The sequence below is a fragment of the Anabas testudineus genome, chromosome 24 (assembly GCF_900324465.2).
Source record: "Anabas testudineus chromosome 24, fAnaTes1.2, whole genome shotgun sequence".
NCBI lineage: Eukaryota > Metazoa > Chordata > Actinopteri > Anabantiformes > Anabantidae > Anabas > Anabas testudineus.
The window spans coordinates 11,795,903-11,810,025 of record NC_046632.1 but is presented as its reverse complement, the minus strand read 5'-3'; the positions used below and the strand labels follow the sequence as shown (position 1 = coordinate 11,810,025).

At 39.9% G+C, this 14,123-nt stretch overlaps 2 protein-coding genes across 7 annotated transcripts in view; one reads left to right on the top strand and one right to left on the bottom strand.

The window, feature by feature from the left end:
* Positions 1 to 2,553, bottom strand: part of fndc1 (fibronectin type III domain containing 1) — a 29,443-nt gene extending 26,890 nt beyond the window's left edge. The window contains exon 1 of the mRNA XM_026340693.1: positions 2,417 to 2,553. Within this exon, the coding sequence (XP_026196478.1) occupies positions 2,417 to 2,489 (73 nt within the window). The 5' untranslated portion in view covers positions 2,490 to 2,553. The remainder of the gene's footprint in view (positions 1 to 2,416) is intronic.
* Positions 2,554 to 6,388: 3,835 nt separating this feature from the next.
* Positions 6,389 to 14,123, top strand: part of otofa (otoferlin a) — a 58,192-nt gene continuing 50,457 nt past the window's right edge. For all 6 annotated transcript variants that reach the window (XM_026341946.1, XM_026341947.1, XM_026341944.1 and 3 more), the window contains exons 1-2: positions 6,389 to 6,623; positions 10,939 to 10,997. In XM_026341946.1, the coding sequence (XP_026197731.1) occupies positions 6,542 to 6,623; positions 10,939 to 10,997 (141 nt within the window). In that variant the 5' untranslated portion in view covers positions 6,389 to 6,541. The remainder of the gene's footprint in view (positions 6,624 to 10,938; positions 10,998 to 14,123) is intronic.

Below are 14,123 nucleotides of genomic sequence, written 5' to 3'. Positions count from 1 at the left end.
AAAATCCCAGTCAATAACAATAACCATGTGTTAACTGTAATCATAGCAACAAAGTTCTTCTAAGTTTAACATGTCCAAACCATGACCTAACCCTAAACCTAACCAAACCTTTAGCATAGCGTCATTTTTAAGAGGGACTTGTTAAACAGACACATCTGACACTGGCCATGACCACAGTCAGCTGTTGCCTATTGACTTCCATCTGTCACACCAGAACATCACCAAACGTATTATGTTATTGGGAGTTCAGACTCATTTTACACAGGGATGTGAATGAGATTTTCATTTAATTGTTTATCTTGGAAAGGTTAAATGCATATAACGTTTATCAAGTGTGAAACTTACAAACAAAAGCTAACCAATCCAATCCAATCCAATCCAATTATTACAGCCTACAAACGTTATGCTTTTTAATGTGGGTGATCACAAGCTTAGTCTTCGAACCAACGTATTCGCTCACTGATCTGGACATTTTACAGCGTTAGTTTATGCTATCCCCTCCTGCAACACATTTAGTGTGCTGAAATCTGCCATGATGTGACAGGTGTGTTCACAGCCCAGGTGGTACTTGTTTGAACAACTGGAGCGGCGCCTAGAGATGACATCATGACATTAGACATACCATCGCTGGCAGGCCTGAAAGTCGGCCAAGTTGCAGGAGGGTGGGTCAATCTCAGTCACGTGATCAAACGCACCCAACGTTGTGGAAAATGTTAGAAATATATTGGACATATATTGGATGCTGCGCCTTACTCTCTGTGAATGACATTTTTTTCTTCCTCAAAGCAAAAGAAGCACAAGTTATGACATTTCTGATTATGAGAGCTTTCTCATAATGTGAAATGTCTGGTGAAAACTCTGGTGTCTGTTGCTCCTGCAGAATTCCAGGTTGCTAAATGGAAAAGGGAAATCAAATTCCACTGGCCTGCAAAGACATGATTCCCTCAGCTCCCCCAGTCTCCGTCCCAATTACCCTCCACACTATATATATATATAGAGAGAGAGAGAGACATATATGTATATGCATGCCCAGGTGTCCAGATATTCCCTTGAGCCCATTTTCATCCACGGTTTTAGACTGAATTCAGACTTACAAGCTGGTGACATGTGAGTGGAGAAAGTTAACAAGTAATGCTCTCTTCCACTTTAACAACTGCTGTCAAATGTCCAATAGGAAGGCATTTAACTCCAAACTGCTCCACTAGCGCTGCCCACAGAAGTGAACTATGACAGGGCTAAGCAGCTCCCAGGTGTGAATGTACAGACGTGAATGAATGTGAAGCTGCATATTGCACATGACTTGTCAACAAATAACAGCTGTTTATATTCACAGAAAGCAATGACCTCATACACTAAGTGCCTACAGTTGAGAAGGGGGCGTATAAAACGAACAGTCTCATCAACCAAGACAACTGAGAGAGGAGGGCAGATAAAATTACCAACTGGACTTTAAAGTCATTTAAACAAGGTTAGCCTCCTCCTATCGAAACCTCCTGATGCTTTATAGCACTTTGGTTATGTTGGCTATTTTCACTGTCTGGAGGATTAGGGTTTCCCTCCCTTAAAATTGATTTTACAAACAGTGCTTCAAAACTTTTAAAACATGTGTGCTGCTGTTTTGCACGGTCTGTGCTTGTCGAAAAGCTATGTCTGTTTGATTTATCACTGTGCTGACACGCAGTATTTTCTAATAAATTCCTGCCAGACTTTGTTCTACCCAAAGCCTGAAAATGTTTTATTATCAGGCTTATTTTGCCCATTCTTGACTACTGGCTGATGGTTGATCTGTCAAGCAGCAAAGTGAGGAGTGTCACATACATAAAACTTGAACTCCCCTCCACTTCATTTCATCAGTTGGCATCTGATCACTCAGATGCCAACTTGTTTTTTAAGTAATGTCGTATGTGTCCTAATTGACCACTATTGTTAATCCAAGATGTGCCTACTGCATGAAGATTTGTTCCATGACTGCTGCAGAGAGGCTGGCATAATAGTTTCCCCCATAAAGTAACAACAGTGAAAAAAACTGTCGCAGTCCATAAAAAGTTTTGAACTAACCCTTTCACATGTGCAAACGATAGGTCAAGCTGCAAACTCTAAATTAATTATTCTAATGCACTTTTAATAGCTGTAAAAAAAAAAAAAATCTAATCAGTTTTGTCAGAAATGACATCTGGAGATTTTGACATTTCGACAACGTTAACAGTTTCATACTTTGGTGCATTCATCTGTTTTCATATTTTGATCCATGGTTGAACTAGTCACACGCTGCACACGCTCTCATCACTCACATGTATCCATTAAACTGCAAGACCAGAAGGCAACAACGCATCCTAGCACTTATCAAGGCAAACAAAATTCATAAATATCAGAACACACCATGCACTTGCTCTCGGAAAATAAATGCATATTTTACCTGTCCATCCCCATTCTGGTGCGCAAACGGTAACCAATAGCGCCAAGAGCGTCCTGCTTGCGGCTAAAGCCATAGTGAGTGTGGCGCGCTACTGCTGCGCAGCGACGCACCAGCTGGATGCAGAGGGCTGGGACACACAAGCCCTCCCCTCCCCTCTTCCACAGGGATTACTGCTTTCCATATTCCAGTGTGAACTCGGGGTTTGTTTACTTTGTTAAAAAGAAAAATCGACCAGGTGAATGTATCCACAAACTTCTTCAGTCGGTCCTGATTTGAAAAAGGATTAATGTTTTTTTCAGTGCTGAACAAAAAAGATCAGTGGGTTTAGATTAAAGATTCAAAAGATTCAAAAATAATTATTAATGCCAGAGGGAAATTGTTAAGATATACACTGCCCGTCCAAAAAGAAAGAAGTCACCATCTTGCTTTAACTAAGCAAATAAGTAAGAACCTCCCATTGGATAATTACTGCATGGATAATTGTTATTTTTCAGCTGCCAACAAGTTATTTAACCCTGACTGATGCAGTAAGTTGCTTCATAAAAGATGTTTATCTGTTTCAGAACGGTCAAATTATTAACATGAAAGGAAGAAAAACATCTAAGGAGATTGATTAAACTAAAACTGGGTTAAGAAATGTCCAGCGGAAGAAGGTCATGTGGTCTGTTGAGTCAAGATTTACCCTCTTCCAGAATGATGGTGCATCAGGGTATAAATAGAGGCGAGTGAAGTGATGCACCCATCATGTCTAGTGTCTACTGTACAGGCCTGTGGGGGCAGTGTTATGATCTGGGTTTGCTACCTGAATATACTGAATGACCAGGTTATTCCATCAATGCAATTTTTATTTCCTGATGTCACAGGCATATTCCAAGATGACAATGCCAGGATTCATTAGACTCAAATTGTAAAAGAGGGAGCAGGACACATGATCTCCACACATAGATTGGCCACCACAGAGTCCAGACCTGAACCCCATTGAGAATCTTTGGGATGTGCTGGATACGACGACTTAAATGTCTCATCATCAATACAAGATCTTGGCGACAAACTAATGCAACTTTGGACTGGAGAAAATGTTGAAATATTGCAGAAGCTTATTGAAACGATGTCAAGGTGAATGAATCAAAGACGGTTCAGGTAGGATAGGTCTGTAGATAGGAGTGAACGTTTCAGCGACACCACGAAGACAGTGAACTAGACTCCACCTTGTTATCTGACTTTGAGAAATGAATTGTACAATTGCATTACGACCATTTTCCAGAAGTAACTTTACCACTAGATGGAGCAACACACCACATTTTAAATGCAATGAATAAATAAATAAATAATAACTTCTTACCAATCAAAGCAGTAGTATAAATTTATATAAAAAAGTTTTTTAGAGGTGCAGTTGAATTCCCTTTGTGTAATTTGGATGACTGACCAGTAGTATATGTCTCATACAGTTGATTTGTTCTATTACTATTACAAAAGGCTATGAACAGTTCAAACACTAGTTTAGACCTACTGTATAGACCTGATTAAAATAAAGTTCTGCTTTGATTAATGAGAAACATTTGTCACAGTCCATGGTTTTGTATCTGTTTTGTATCTATATTTAAAATATAAAAGAAACTGAGCATTGTTCTCATTGTGACTATCATACAGTCTCTCAGCCTCAGTCAACACCTTTACGTTCCTTTTTCTAATGGGATCTCTTCTGATTGTGCAGACATCCTCTGGATTTTGCTTTAAAGGTGCAGCAAATGTCACATAAGAGTCGTGATAGATCAAATGTTAATATTTGTGTGGCAGCCTATTATCACTGGTGTGAGAGAAACAAAATAAAGGATTGATTGCAGGACAGTTGTGTTGTTTTAGGCCACCTTAAACCTAATAAACAGATGAACACACCTGTGTGGACTCCAGAGGAACATGACTTTTATATTTGCTTGTCTTTCTTCAAGCATTTTTAAAGTCAGGCCAACATCTCCCTCTGTTGGCTTGACCCTTCATCTGCACTGGAATAATATTGCATTAACTTATTTTTTGACATCTAATAAAACAGTTTAACAAAGTAACCTCGTTTTCATCACACACTGACTGTTCTGTAATATTATATATTATAGAATATATGATATGATTTCTGCCTGCTGTATGCATACAAGTAACAATCATATGCAGACAAACAGTTCAAGCCTGTTTACTAAAGTTAGAAATTAATAAAGACCAGAATTCCCACAGAATCACTGGACGTGTTCGTGCCCTTAAGCAGCTAATAAAGTAATTGAAGTTTGTTGTTTATAACTGAACTCATTTCATCTCATCACTGCTGTGGTGTAGACTCCTAATGTCTCACTCAGACATACATGCAGCTGGATTGGCCATCAGGTAACACTTCAGCCAGCACAGTACGGTATGTATAAGGTGTCCTGTCATGTTATACACGTGCCCAGGGTCATTGATGTCACGTGCTGAAAAGACAAGATACTTGTAATGAAATAGGCTGCTGATATAGAGTTCTCATAAATGGTGTTAAATAAAGTGAGAGTATCATTCTTGTTCCAACATCAGTTCAATTTTTTTTCTTTCCTGTATATTAAAGGTGTAACATTACGTGTATGCCTTTTTTTTTACACAATGCAGTGCTTTATTTCCTCTGGGTGTTTGTAGATCTTTATGTTGACAGAGGATGAATATGTGAATCTCTATTCCACTCTTGTTTTTGTCTTTTATTTTCCTAATTTTCTAGGAGAGTTGAGGGAGAAAACCATTTAATTAGCTGTCTCAGATAGAGCCTAAAAATAGTGTGCTTCATTAAACAGAAGCACTGACCCTGCTGCAGATGCTTTTTAGATTCAGCAGAAATTTGTTATTAATGTCTTGAAAGTTTTTCTTTACATCGGAGCCCATTTAGCTAAAAGACTGAGACACGTTGTTTTGCTATATTGACTTTATTCTTATCTGACACTCGGTGCTAACATCTTAGTGGACCTATAGTGGTAATTACCTGAGTGCACCTCAGTGCCTGCTGGGATGTTGTCGACCAGAAGCATCAAAGTGTTGTCAGAGGAAGTCCTGCTGCCATCTCTGATTCAGTTTTTTGTATATTGATCTGTTAGAATGATCCGTGTAAAAACTTCTCTTTATGTAAATCTGGAGCTGGAGAATCCCTCTGAACCAAACAGGTACCCGCACTGTGTTCTTGGCCCAGCAGTCAACCTGCTGGCCTTTCCTTGTAAGAGATACAAACATTTTAGTGCACTAACCAGCAGGAAAGAGGCTTTTTCTGCTGGTTTTCAGCAGAGCATAAACACTGATGCCCAGCACCACACAGAGTCAAACTGGCAAAGCTCATCTCACCTAACCCCTGACCTCCGACATCCTTGCCCAGAAACATAATGGAAAAAGGAGTTGCTTGGCAACCGTATTTGAATAAGCATCTATCTTCAAGAATAAAATACAACCCTTCAGTAAGTTTTAGAGACCTATTTAAACACCACACTAAATTTTAAGTCTTCACAGAAAATTATATGAGTTCTGACAAAGAACTAAAAGGTTATTAGCATTTCAATACATGCTCATAGGGAAAAGGCTTATTGGAATAGTCTATTATCTATTATCATTTTAGATTTGCTGACTATTTTCTAGAAACTTGTTTGGCAGAGTCAGAGCAGACTCTGCAGTGATGGTAAAAAGTGAGGCACAGACTCATGCCTGCATGTGAGCTTATTCACATGAATAAAAATGTGAGAGTGAATTCTCGTCAAACCCCTGAGCTGAGCTGATGTTTTACAATTAGAGCATCCACCATCCCCTCACTGAGGGTGAAGACCACCCCCCCGCCCTTCCCGCATGACAAGCAGAGTAAAAACCAAGCGCCGGCTCGGAGATGCTCCATACACCCTGTGACCACGGACCACAGAGCAGGAGGACACATTAAATGGAGTCTGTGATTTATTCATATTTCTGCTGCAGGTATTTAACAAACTAAAGTGATTTACATGATGCCTGTGTGGAAAACGATTTTGGCATCCAGCGAATTAAGACGCAAGGAGAAGCTCGTCTAAACACGGATTGCATCAAACCGGATCAAGTTTTATCTGTGTGGAGTAAAATTACTCCCCTGATTAGTGCGGACCAATGATGTCTCTAATGGTTCACCTGAAGACGGTCGCTCACCTCCGCGGGAAAGCGGACCGGATCGCCAGAGTTACATTCAGAGGTGGGACAGCGTTCACGCAAATGCTCATATATCCTGTAGCTCTTATAATATTCAGTCGTGCTGTGAGCTGTCTTGATTTGTGTGATGATCAGCACCGCGATGATCAGAGGATTTGGTTGCGTAAAAAGTTGTTTGGATCGCGGTCACCGGAGACGCGCTGCGCTCTGTTAGATACGATGACAAACAGTAGGAACTCGTTTTATAAAAAAAACTACAAACATGTTTATTATAGAAGTCCCAATATGTCTGCAAATCTATCCTAAAAAAGGATAACAGGGCACCCAGAATTTTAATTAAACCCTGAAGCCATGTTGTTAGATTTTTATTAGGATATCACAGAAATAATGGAAATTAAGAGACATACAGTGATTGTTTTAAATTAATCAATAGCTGTTTCATTTAAAAGAAACTCCCAGGGTGCACATAAATCCTTACATTAATATTATCAGCTGTTTATAATAAGCACAGGAGGCAGAAGGCTGTTGTAACTCCATGTGAATGCGTTACAGCGATTTCCACATTAAGTTTTGATGCAGTATTTACTCCTTGCTTCTAATGCAGTAAGCACAAGAGGCCAGTAGGTTACAACCGACTAGGCTAATGGCATCGATTACTGAAGGGTGGGAGGGGTTTCTGACATACCTTCAGGGTAATTAGTCTATCCGCTGGTTCTTTGGTGTCTTCACAGCGTGTGCAGGGTGATTATCACAGTCCCTGTCCGGCTGTTTGGAGGAAACAGGATATACTGCGGACAGTTGGGAGGAGTTCAGTGGATTCATTCAACACCACCCTGCATTTCTTTGTGTGTGAGAGACAAAGAGGGGGAGAGGTGTGTGTTTCAGCACCTTGGACAGTGATCTGTCCTCTGTGACAACATGACAGGTGTTCAGTCCCACCTGATCCCTAATTACAGTCCTGCATCTGGGTTGGGTTATATTTACATATACTCTATTTCAGAGTATGTGTGTTTGCATGGGTATATGTGTTGGGATCTGTGCTGCAGTGAACTTATCAGGGTCTTGATATTACATAAACCATGTCCTTCAAATCGAGGATTAGATTGTCTCTTCCTCTCCCCATGGTACAACTGTCGGCACAGTTTCCAGTTCATCTGTCTGAATTTAAATACTCTATAATAATATATTGATATGAGAGGGAAAGTCTTATTATCAGATTCAGTCACCTTCATTTCAAAATCTGTGCACGAGGCGCACGAGACAGTTTTCAGCTACTTTCACTGGTTTTCAGATTCTGGATATTGTTCTTTAAGAGTGACTTTATGTTCAAAATGCAAGGCTGAAGTGCACATCCTATCTACCTTTTCATATGTCTATGAGTTTTGCCAAAGTGCATTTAAATAATAATTCAAGGTCGGAATGAGTTAATTCACTTAGACTGCTGCCTGGATTTAAAGTTAAGAAGTAGTGCAGTAAACTACCAGTATAAAGTAGTTAAAACTAGCTCCACTTCAAATAATGTGCATCACTGACAGATTTGTCTGTGTCTTATCACTGATTTATTCAGGTTTTGTCTTCAGTTTGTTACTTGTACATCATAAAAGTGCTTCTTTATTAAGCAGGAGATTGTAATGAAACCCAGGAGTGGAAGTCATGTCATAGATATTTTTAAAAAACAAAAATCACTTAATCTGAGTGGTCAGATGCAAAGTGCGTGTTATACATTTTGATATTTATAGCTCCTTAGATAACAGAGAGCAGGAGTCAGAGGAAAGGTGGGCGACAGAGATGTAAGCCAGGATCAAACCCACTGTGCACTGATTCACAGGACACCCACCTTATTAGTTTCATTTTTAAAAATACAGTTTTCTGTAATTGCAGTATTTGGTACACCCCATGAAATTCTATACTTTTTCTACTTAAGTGGTTTAAAATGCTGATTGACAATTATTAGCAATCAATTTGCCACTGACTGGTGAGAAGATTTCAAATGATGGAAGTGCTAATCCTTTCTTCACAGTTTGAATTAATTGAAATCTTTTCATCTCTTCGTTTCCATCCCAACGTCTTGCATTTTAAAATATGCCATAACAACATGTGTTTTGTGTGTTGGTTCTGTATGTGTCAGTGCCTCTTATTTCCCCTCATGAGTCAGTTGTGCATCCAAGTTCTTTGTGCTGTGGGTTTTTCAGTCATACTTTTGGCTGCATGTTGTCAGTTGAGCTTCCTGAGCACTTTCAGCTCAAACAACCTCCTGTCTGGAGAGGAAGAGGTCTGCCAGGAAGTCCCAACCCACCTCCCAACTATCGGAGTCTGACAAACTGTTAATGACCTCTGGAAAAGCTGGTTGAGTAAGGTGACGTATTTAAAGCCAGCTCTACATGGTTTGTGTCACAGGGTAAAAGTCTAATGGTGATGAAGGAAGTCTTCTTCAAAAGGCCAAGCATCAAAACTTCATTTATTTCGCGACACGTCTTTGATGAATTCTCACACTTATCTGTAGCTCTCGGCTCTGTTAAAGAACGATACAGTAGCTCTTGATGCTCACATGGTGGAAGTGGAAAAAGTAATCTGCAGGATCACCAGCACAGTTCTGTGTGTCAGGCTGTAAGCAGAATTAAATTAGAAATCAAGGCTCCATTTCCACTTTGTTGAGTATGTTCGTTTCCCTTTTCATTTAGAAAAGCTAATCTCTTTTTAAATGTGCTACTGCAACTTGCTATATTAGCATTTTCCCCTCTTTTTAAAACCAGATCCATTGAGATCCACGCTACTGCCTGGACAGTTAGTTCATCTATATCCCACAGACGTCATTTAAATTCATTTTTTCCCCTGAAGTGTTCTTTTTTATGCGTTCAGACATTGAGTGTGACTTTAATTTTTATAAAAGCTATTTATTGTTTGATTTTGATACACTATGGAACAACAAACTCTAAACATTAAGGCAGATTAACATAATGCTTTACACTTTTTGGTCATTACATTTTTCTATTTTACACTCTCCTTGCTCCAGGTAAAGCCAGACTAAAGCTGCCGAGCATCTCTTTGCCCTTTTCATTCATTACTTTGACTCCTTCACATATATTTCATTCTTCTCCAACTCACTTTTTCTATCAGTCTGTCTGCTTGAATGAAAATATGCTCTCTCTATATCTGTTTCTCTTCACTCTGCTCTTGCTTTATTGCTCACTGTTTCCACCAAGGCCGAAAGCCAATTTTGATTAGCAGGATGTTGTTTTAGTTTTGTGTGGAGCACCTTACATAAGCTTCACATGGTCTATTTTCCTAAACCCACATCTCTAGATAGAGTAGTGACAGTGATGCCTGTGTTTTGAATAATGTAGGAGGAATCTTGTCTCACCCCCTCTCCGACACTGGAGTGGTGTTTGTTTTCTAAAAATTATTTTAATAGATGTGGGTTTTATAAGGTTTGCAGTGAGTGGAGAATTATGAGAGATTATGAAATAGATTCAAAATGGGCACTTCATGCTGTCAAAATTAGTTTGCTGAAGTTCAATGTATTTTTAGTTTCTGTGTCTTTTACTTTTTCTAATTTCAGGTTATTTTATACTGTGTGCATGTATGAAAATATACTTTTTTGCCTACAGTTGTACTGATGAGGACTTTAATTAACCTTCCACGTCCCTGTGCTTGCCTTCGTATAGTCAACTGCACATGCATCCAAACAGACATCAACACCCACACAAAGCCTTAAATACACAAAGCAGACGACCACAACAATGCAGAATGCATACAGTGGTGTGACACCATTCATGAGCATCACAAAGCAAGCAGGTGAGCTCAGGCAGTAAGCACGCACAAGTGAGTCAGGATACTATACGGTGAACGACTCTCTGACCTGTGTATAACCTCATACACACTGCACAGATTGTTTTTATGGTAATTTAAAGAGACCATGTAGCCCTGGCAAAATGTCTTGTTCTGTTATATTATTTCACTTCCTCTGAAGTCCTTGTGTCTATTTATTTCTTATACATAGTGAGTCATGTTGTAGCCATTTACCTGTCTGCAGTACTTTCCTGTCTCCAGTGACTCCACTCAGCCTTCTTAATTTGTTTCTCCGGCACCTTCATTTGTCTTTTCACAGGTATTTAATCTGACCGGTGTAAACTGATTTTAGATAGTAACATGATAATCTGGATAAATGTCTCTCAGAGAATCAATATGTGTATTAAACATCTGTTTGACAGTGGTGCAAAAAAATGTCTGTTTAAAATCCTGTGGTTTTTAATTTTACATGGGATGTTCGCCCACTCAAACCTGATTGACATTAATTATCCCGTCATTATTGAATAATTTCTCTGTTTGTAACCTTTAAAATCCTCCTCATTTTCTAGGACTGTCCTTCTACAGCCATGTGGCGGAGAACTGTGAGGAGGTGGCGCACTTTAATGAGGTTGGTATCTTTTTATTTCCTCTGTTCGACACTAATCCACATAATGATAATCAGCCATTATCTCATAGCAGAAACCTCAACCTTCCGCTCTCCACTGCTGATAACAATGTGCTGACTTTTAACTCTGTAGGCTTTGATAATGAACAAGTTAGTAATTAGTGGACTTAATAAAGGTAATTAAGTTATTTTGATATTTGATCACTTTGGCACCAGGTCCCTGGTTTGGCTCCCTGCCAACCTGCAGAGACTAATACACAGACACAGTAACAATCACATTCATAGCATCACATACGTCTTTCCACTGTGTGAGATAATTGGAGCACATGGGGAAGGTTTATACAGCTAGTGGGATAATCCTTCAAGCGCTACCTTAAATTAAGACCTTCTTCTGATCTGACTTGTGCTAACAACTTCTCATCACTGGTTATCACTTGGAATGGCTAATGTCCAGTCAAGTGTCATGACCCTCTCCTGTTCTTGATGGCCTGTCAGGATCTGAGAGTAGAGGCAGAGGGACTGCCCTCCACCCATGTATGACAATGGACACTTGCTATGTAATTAAAGTAGACTGCTTCACTTCTTTAGTGAGAATAATCTGGTCCACTATATAATAATATGTCTGCACAGGAAGTCTTGACTTGAGATACTGTAGAAGATTTAGTTCATATGAACTCCTGTTTGACTTTAAGTCCAGTAAATTACATTATTCTGCGCAATGCCACAGACCGGAGAATCCTCTTGAAATGCTGAATGATTTCACTGGGGACCTTACAAGACTGGTTGGTCAGTTTCTTTTCACCTTGGTTGCGGTGGGATTTGGGAAATTGGGTTCCTGCAAGCTCCTGTCACATGGAGAAACCACTGTTATGAGGGATTCATATGCAAAGACTAGTACAAGGGAGCAGAGGGAAGAAAGAAGAAAGAAACTAGGGTTGAGAGATCAAGAGAAAAGTGCTGAAAGAAATCCTCGCAGAGCAGGAGTAAAAGAGAGAACAGAGCTAGGGGGTAAAGTCAGGGAGTAAAGTAAGAAAAAAGAAGTAAGAGAAAGCGCCTCAAACACATACAGTACCATCCCAGGGGACGTTCGACTGAAGTGTTTTTTCACTGAGCTGCTTGGTTTTACAGAAGAAAAAAACATTTTTGCTTTGATGGGCTCACAGGCAGAGTGTTGCTTCCTTTCCTGATAAGTAGAGCTTTTGTGTTTTGGTCTAATCAGGAAAATGGCTAAACTGCTGTACACATTCAGTCTCTTGCATTGTCATGCACACAAACACACAGGGAAAGCACACACATACATAAAGTCCTGTAGAAATAATGTTGTTTTTGTGGCATGAGGGGTGAAATGTAGGAGAGAAATGTGTCAGAAATATTTGTACTGATGCATTATATTATTCCTGTGGCCTGACTACAGTAACTGGTAAGGAGCTGAGTGGGTGACATTGATATGTGATCTCCTGTGACAACCTCAACTGATGCTCATGCCTCGGTCCTGTAGCGCTAGGGAGGTTGTTAGCATCACTCAGCATCAATAACATGTTTCCTTTTAGACAGTGTGTATGTGTATGTGTATGTGCATGCATTTGTGGGTGTTTTGCATGCTGCTGGTGACCAAGTGTGTATGTAGTTTTCCTAGAGGCACCCCCACCTTAAACACTGGACGTCTTCTCCTCAGTACTGGAACATTTGCATGGCTCAGTGAGCTCAGTCCAGTCTGTGGAGTTGGCTGGGCCATTAGCATAGACTTGTGTGTCTTGCTGCTTTATGCATGGACTAGCAGGATGCCTTTGAACTAGCATGCGGATAGACTAGATAGGGAATCTGTATTCATTATTCATTCCATGGAGGGACTTGGATTTTAGCTGCAGTGCACTAGGGCGCCCCCCTCACCGTGTAGATATAACTGGAAGAAACAGCTGAAAGCCCTGTAGGTGCCGTATGTGGCCACAGGGTACACCGAGTATGCCATCGTGTAGTTAAATCTGCCATGCCTGTGTGTGTGTGTGTGGAAAAATGTGTGTTTAAGAAAGAGAGAGCATGTACCTTCAGAACTAAGCTTTTCATTATGAATGTATGGTTGTTTGGTTTCCAAACAAGATGTCAAAATATTTGTACTGTGACAAACAATTATTATACAAATATAATGACAGCAACGATATTCCTTCTGTGCTAGCTTTTGCTGCTGCAGTCATAGAGTTAGACAGTGCACGGTCTGTCTTTTTAGTGAGCACATTATATCATGACCACTTTTTGGATACCCTGATTTTTAAAGGTGTTGTGGTTGTGTGGTTTACAAACGTGATGCACAACCACTGCACCGCATGGTCTCTCCCCCCAAAAATGAAGATTCATGTGCAATATCTAGAGAAATGTTGCTTTGCATATTCATTGCAGTCTTAAGTATGTAAAAAGAGAGAGGGAAAGGGGAAATGGCCTCATTTGGCAAAGCTTGCACATCAAAAAAAGTCATGTAGCTGAGCCAGCAAGTCATTTGCCTGCACGTTTTTTTTTTTGTATCAATCCAGATGAGTCATTTTTCAGAGCCCAATCTGAATGCTACAGTTTTACAACTTTGTCAGAAACATTAATGAACATTTCTTCATCGTGTTAATAGAAAACAATGGCTGCATGTTTTTGCTTTTGTAAATGACTTGTACTTAAAAGGAATTTCCAGGAGACAGGTCAGCTATGGCTGTCCATCCAGGCCGTACTGTACTTCACTGAAAACCTCATGAGCCTGATCTCTGAACTCGAGAGTGTGCTGCGGCTGACCAAACTTTAAAGAGACCACAGTGAGGTCACTTCCACAAAACTCCCTGACATCCTTGGTAATCAGGTTTGGGAAATGAGTGGGCTTTAGTCAGGCGTATCTGTTACACAAGAAAACATCACCGGTCGGGTGAGGTTTTTAAACTAATATCCCCTTCGTACCCAGTAGTACAGGATTGGTATCAGTAAGACACGGGAGAATAAAACTCTCTTGAATCATAACTTTATACATTAAGCTGATTCACTTTTGGAGGTCATATTTCAGTTGCTGCTTTGCTGACCACCAGTAAGGAGAAGAGGAGCCGCAGTTGCTTATGAACTAAACGCAAGCTTAAGAACTACTGGTGTTAAAAATATTTT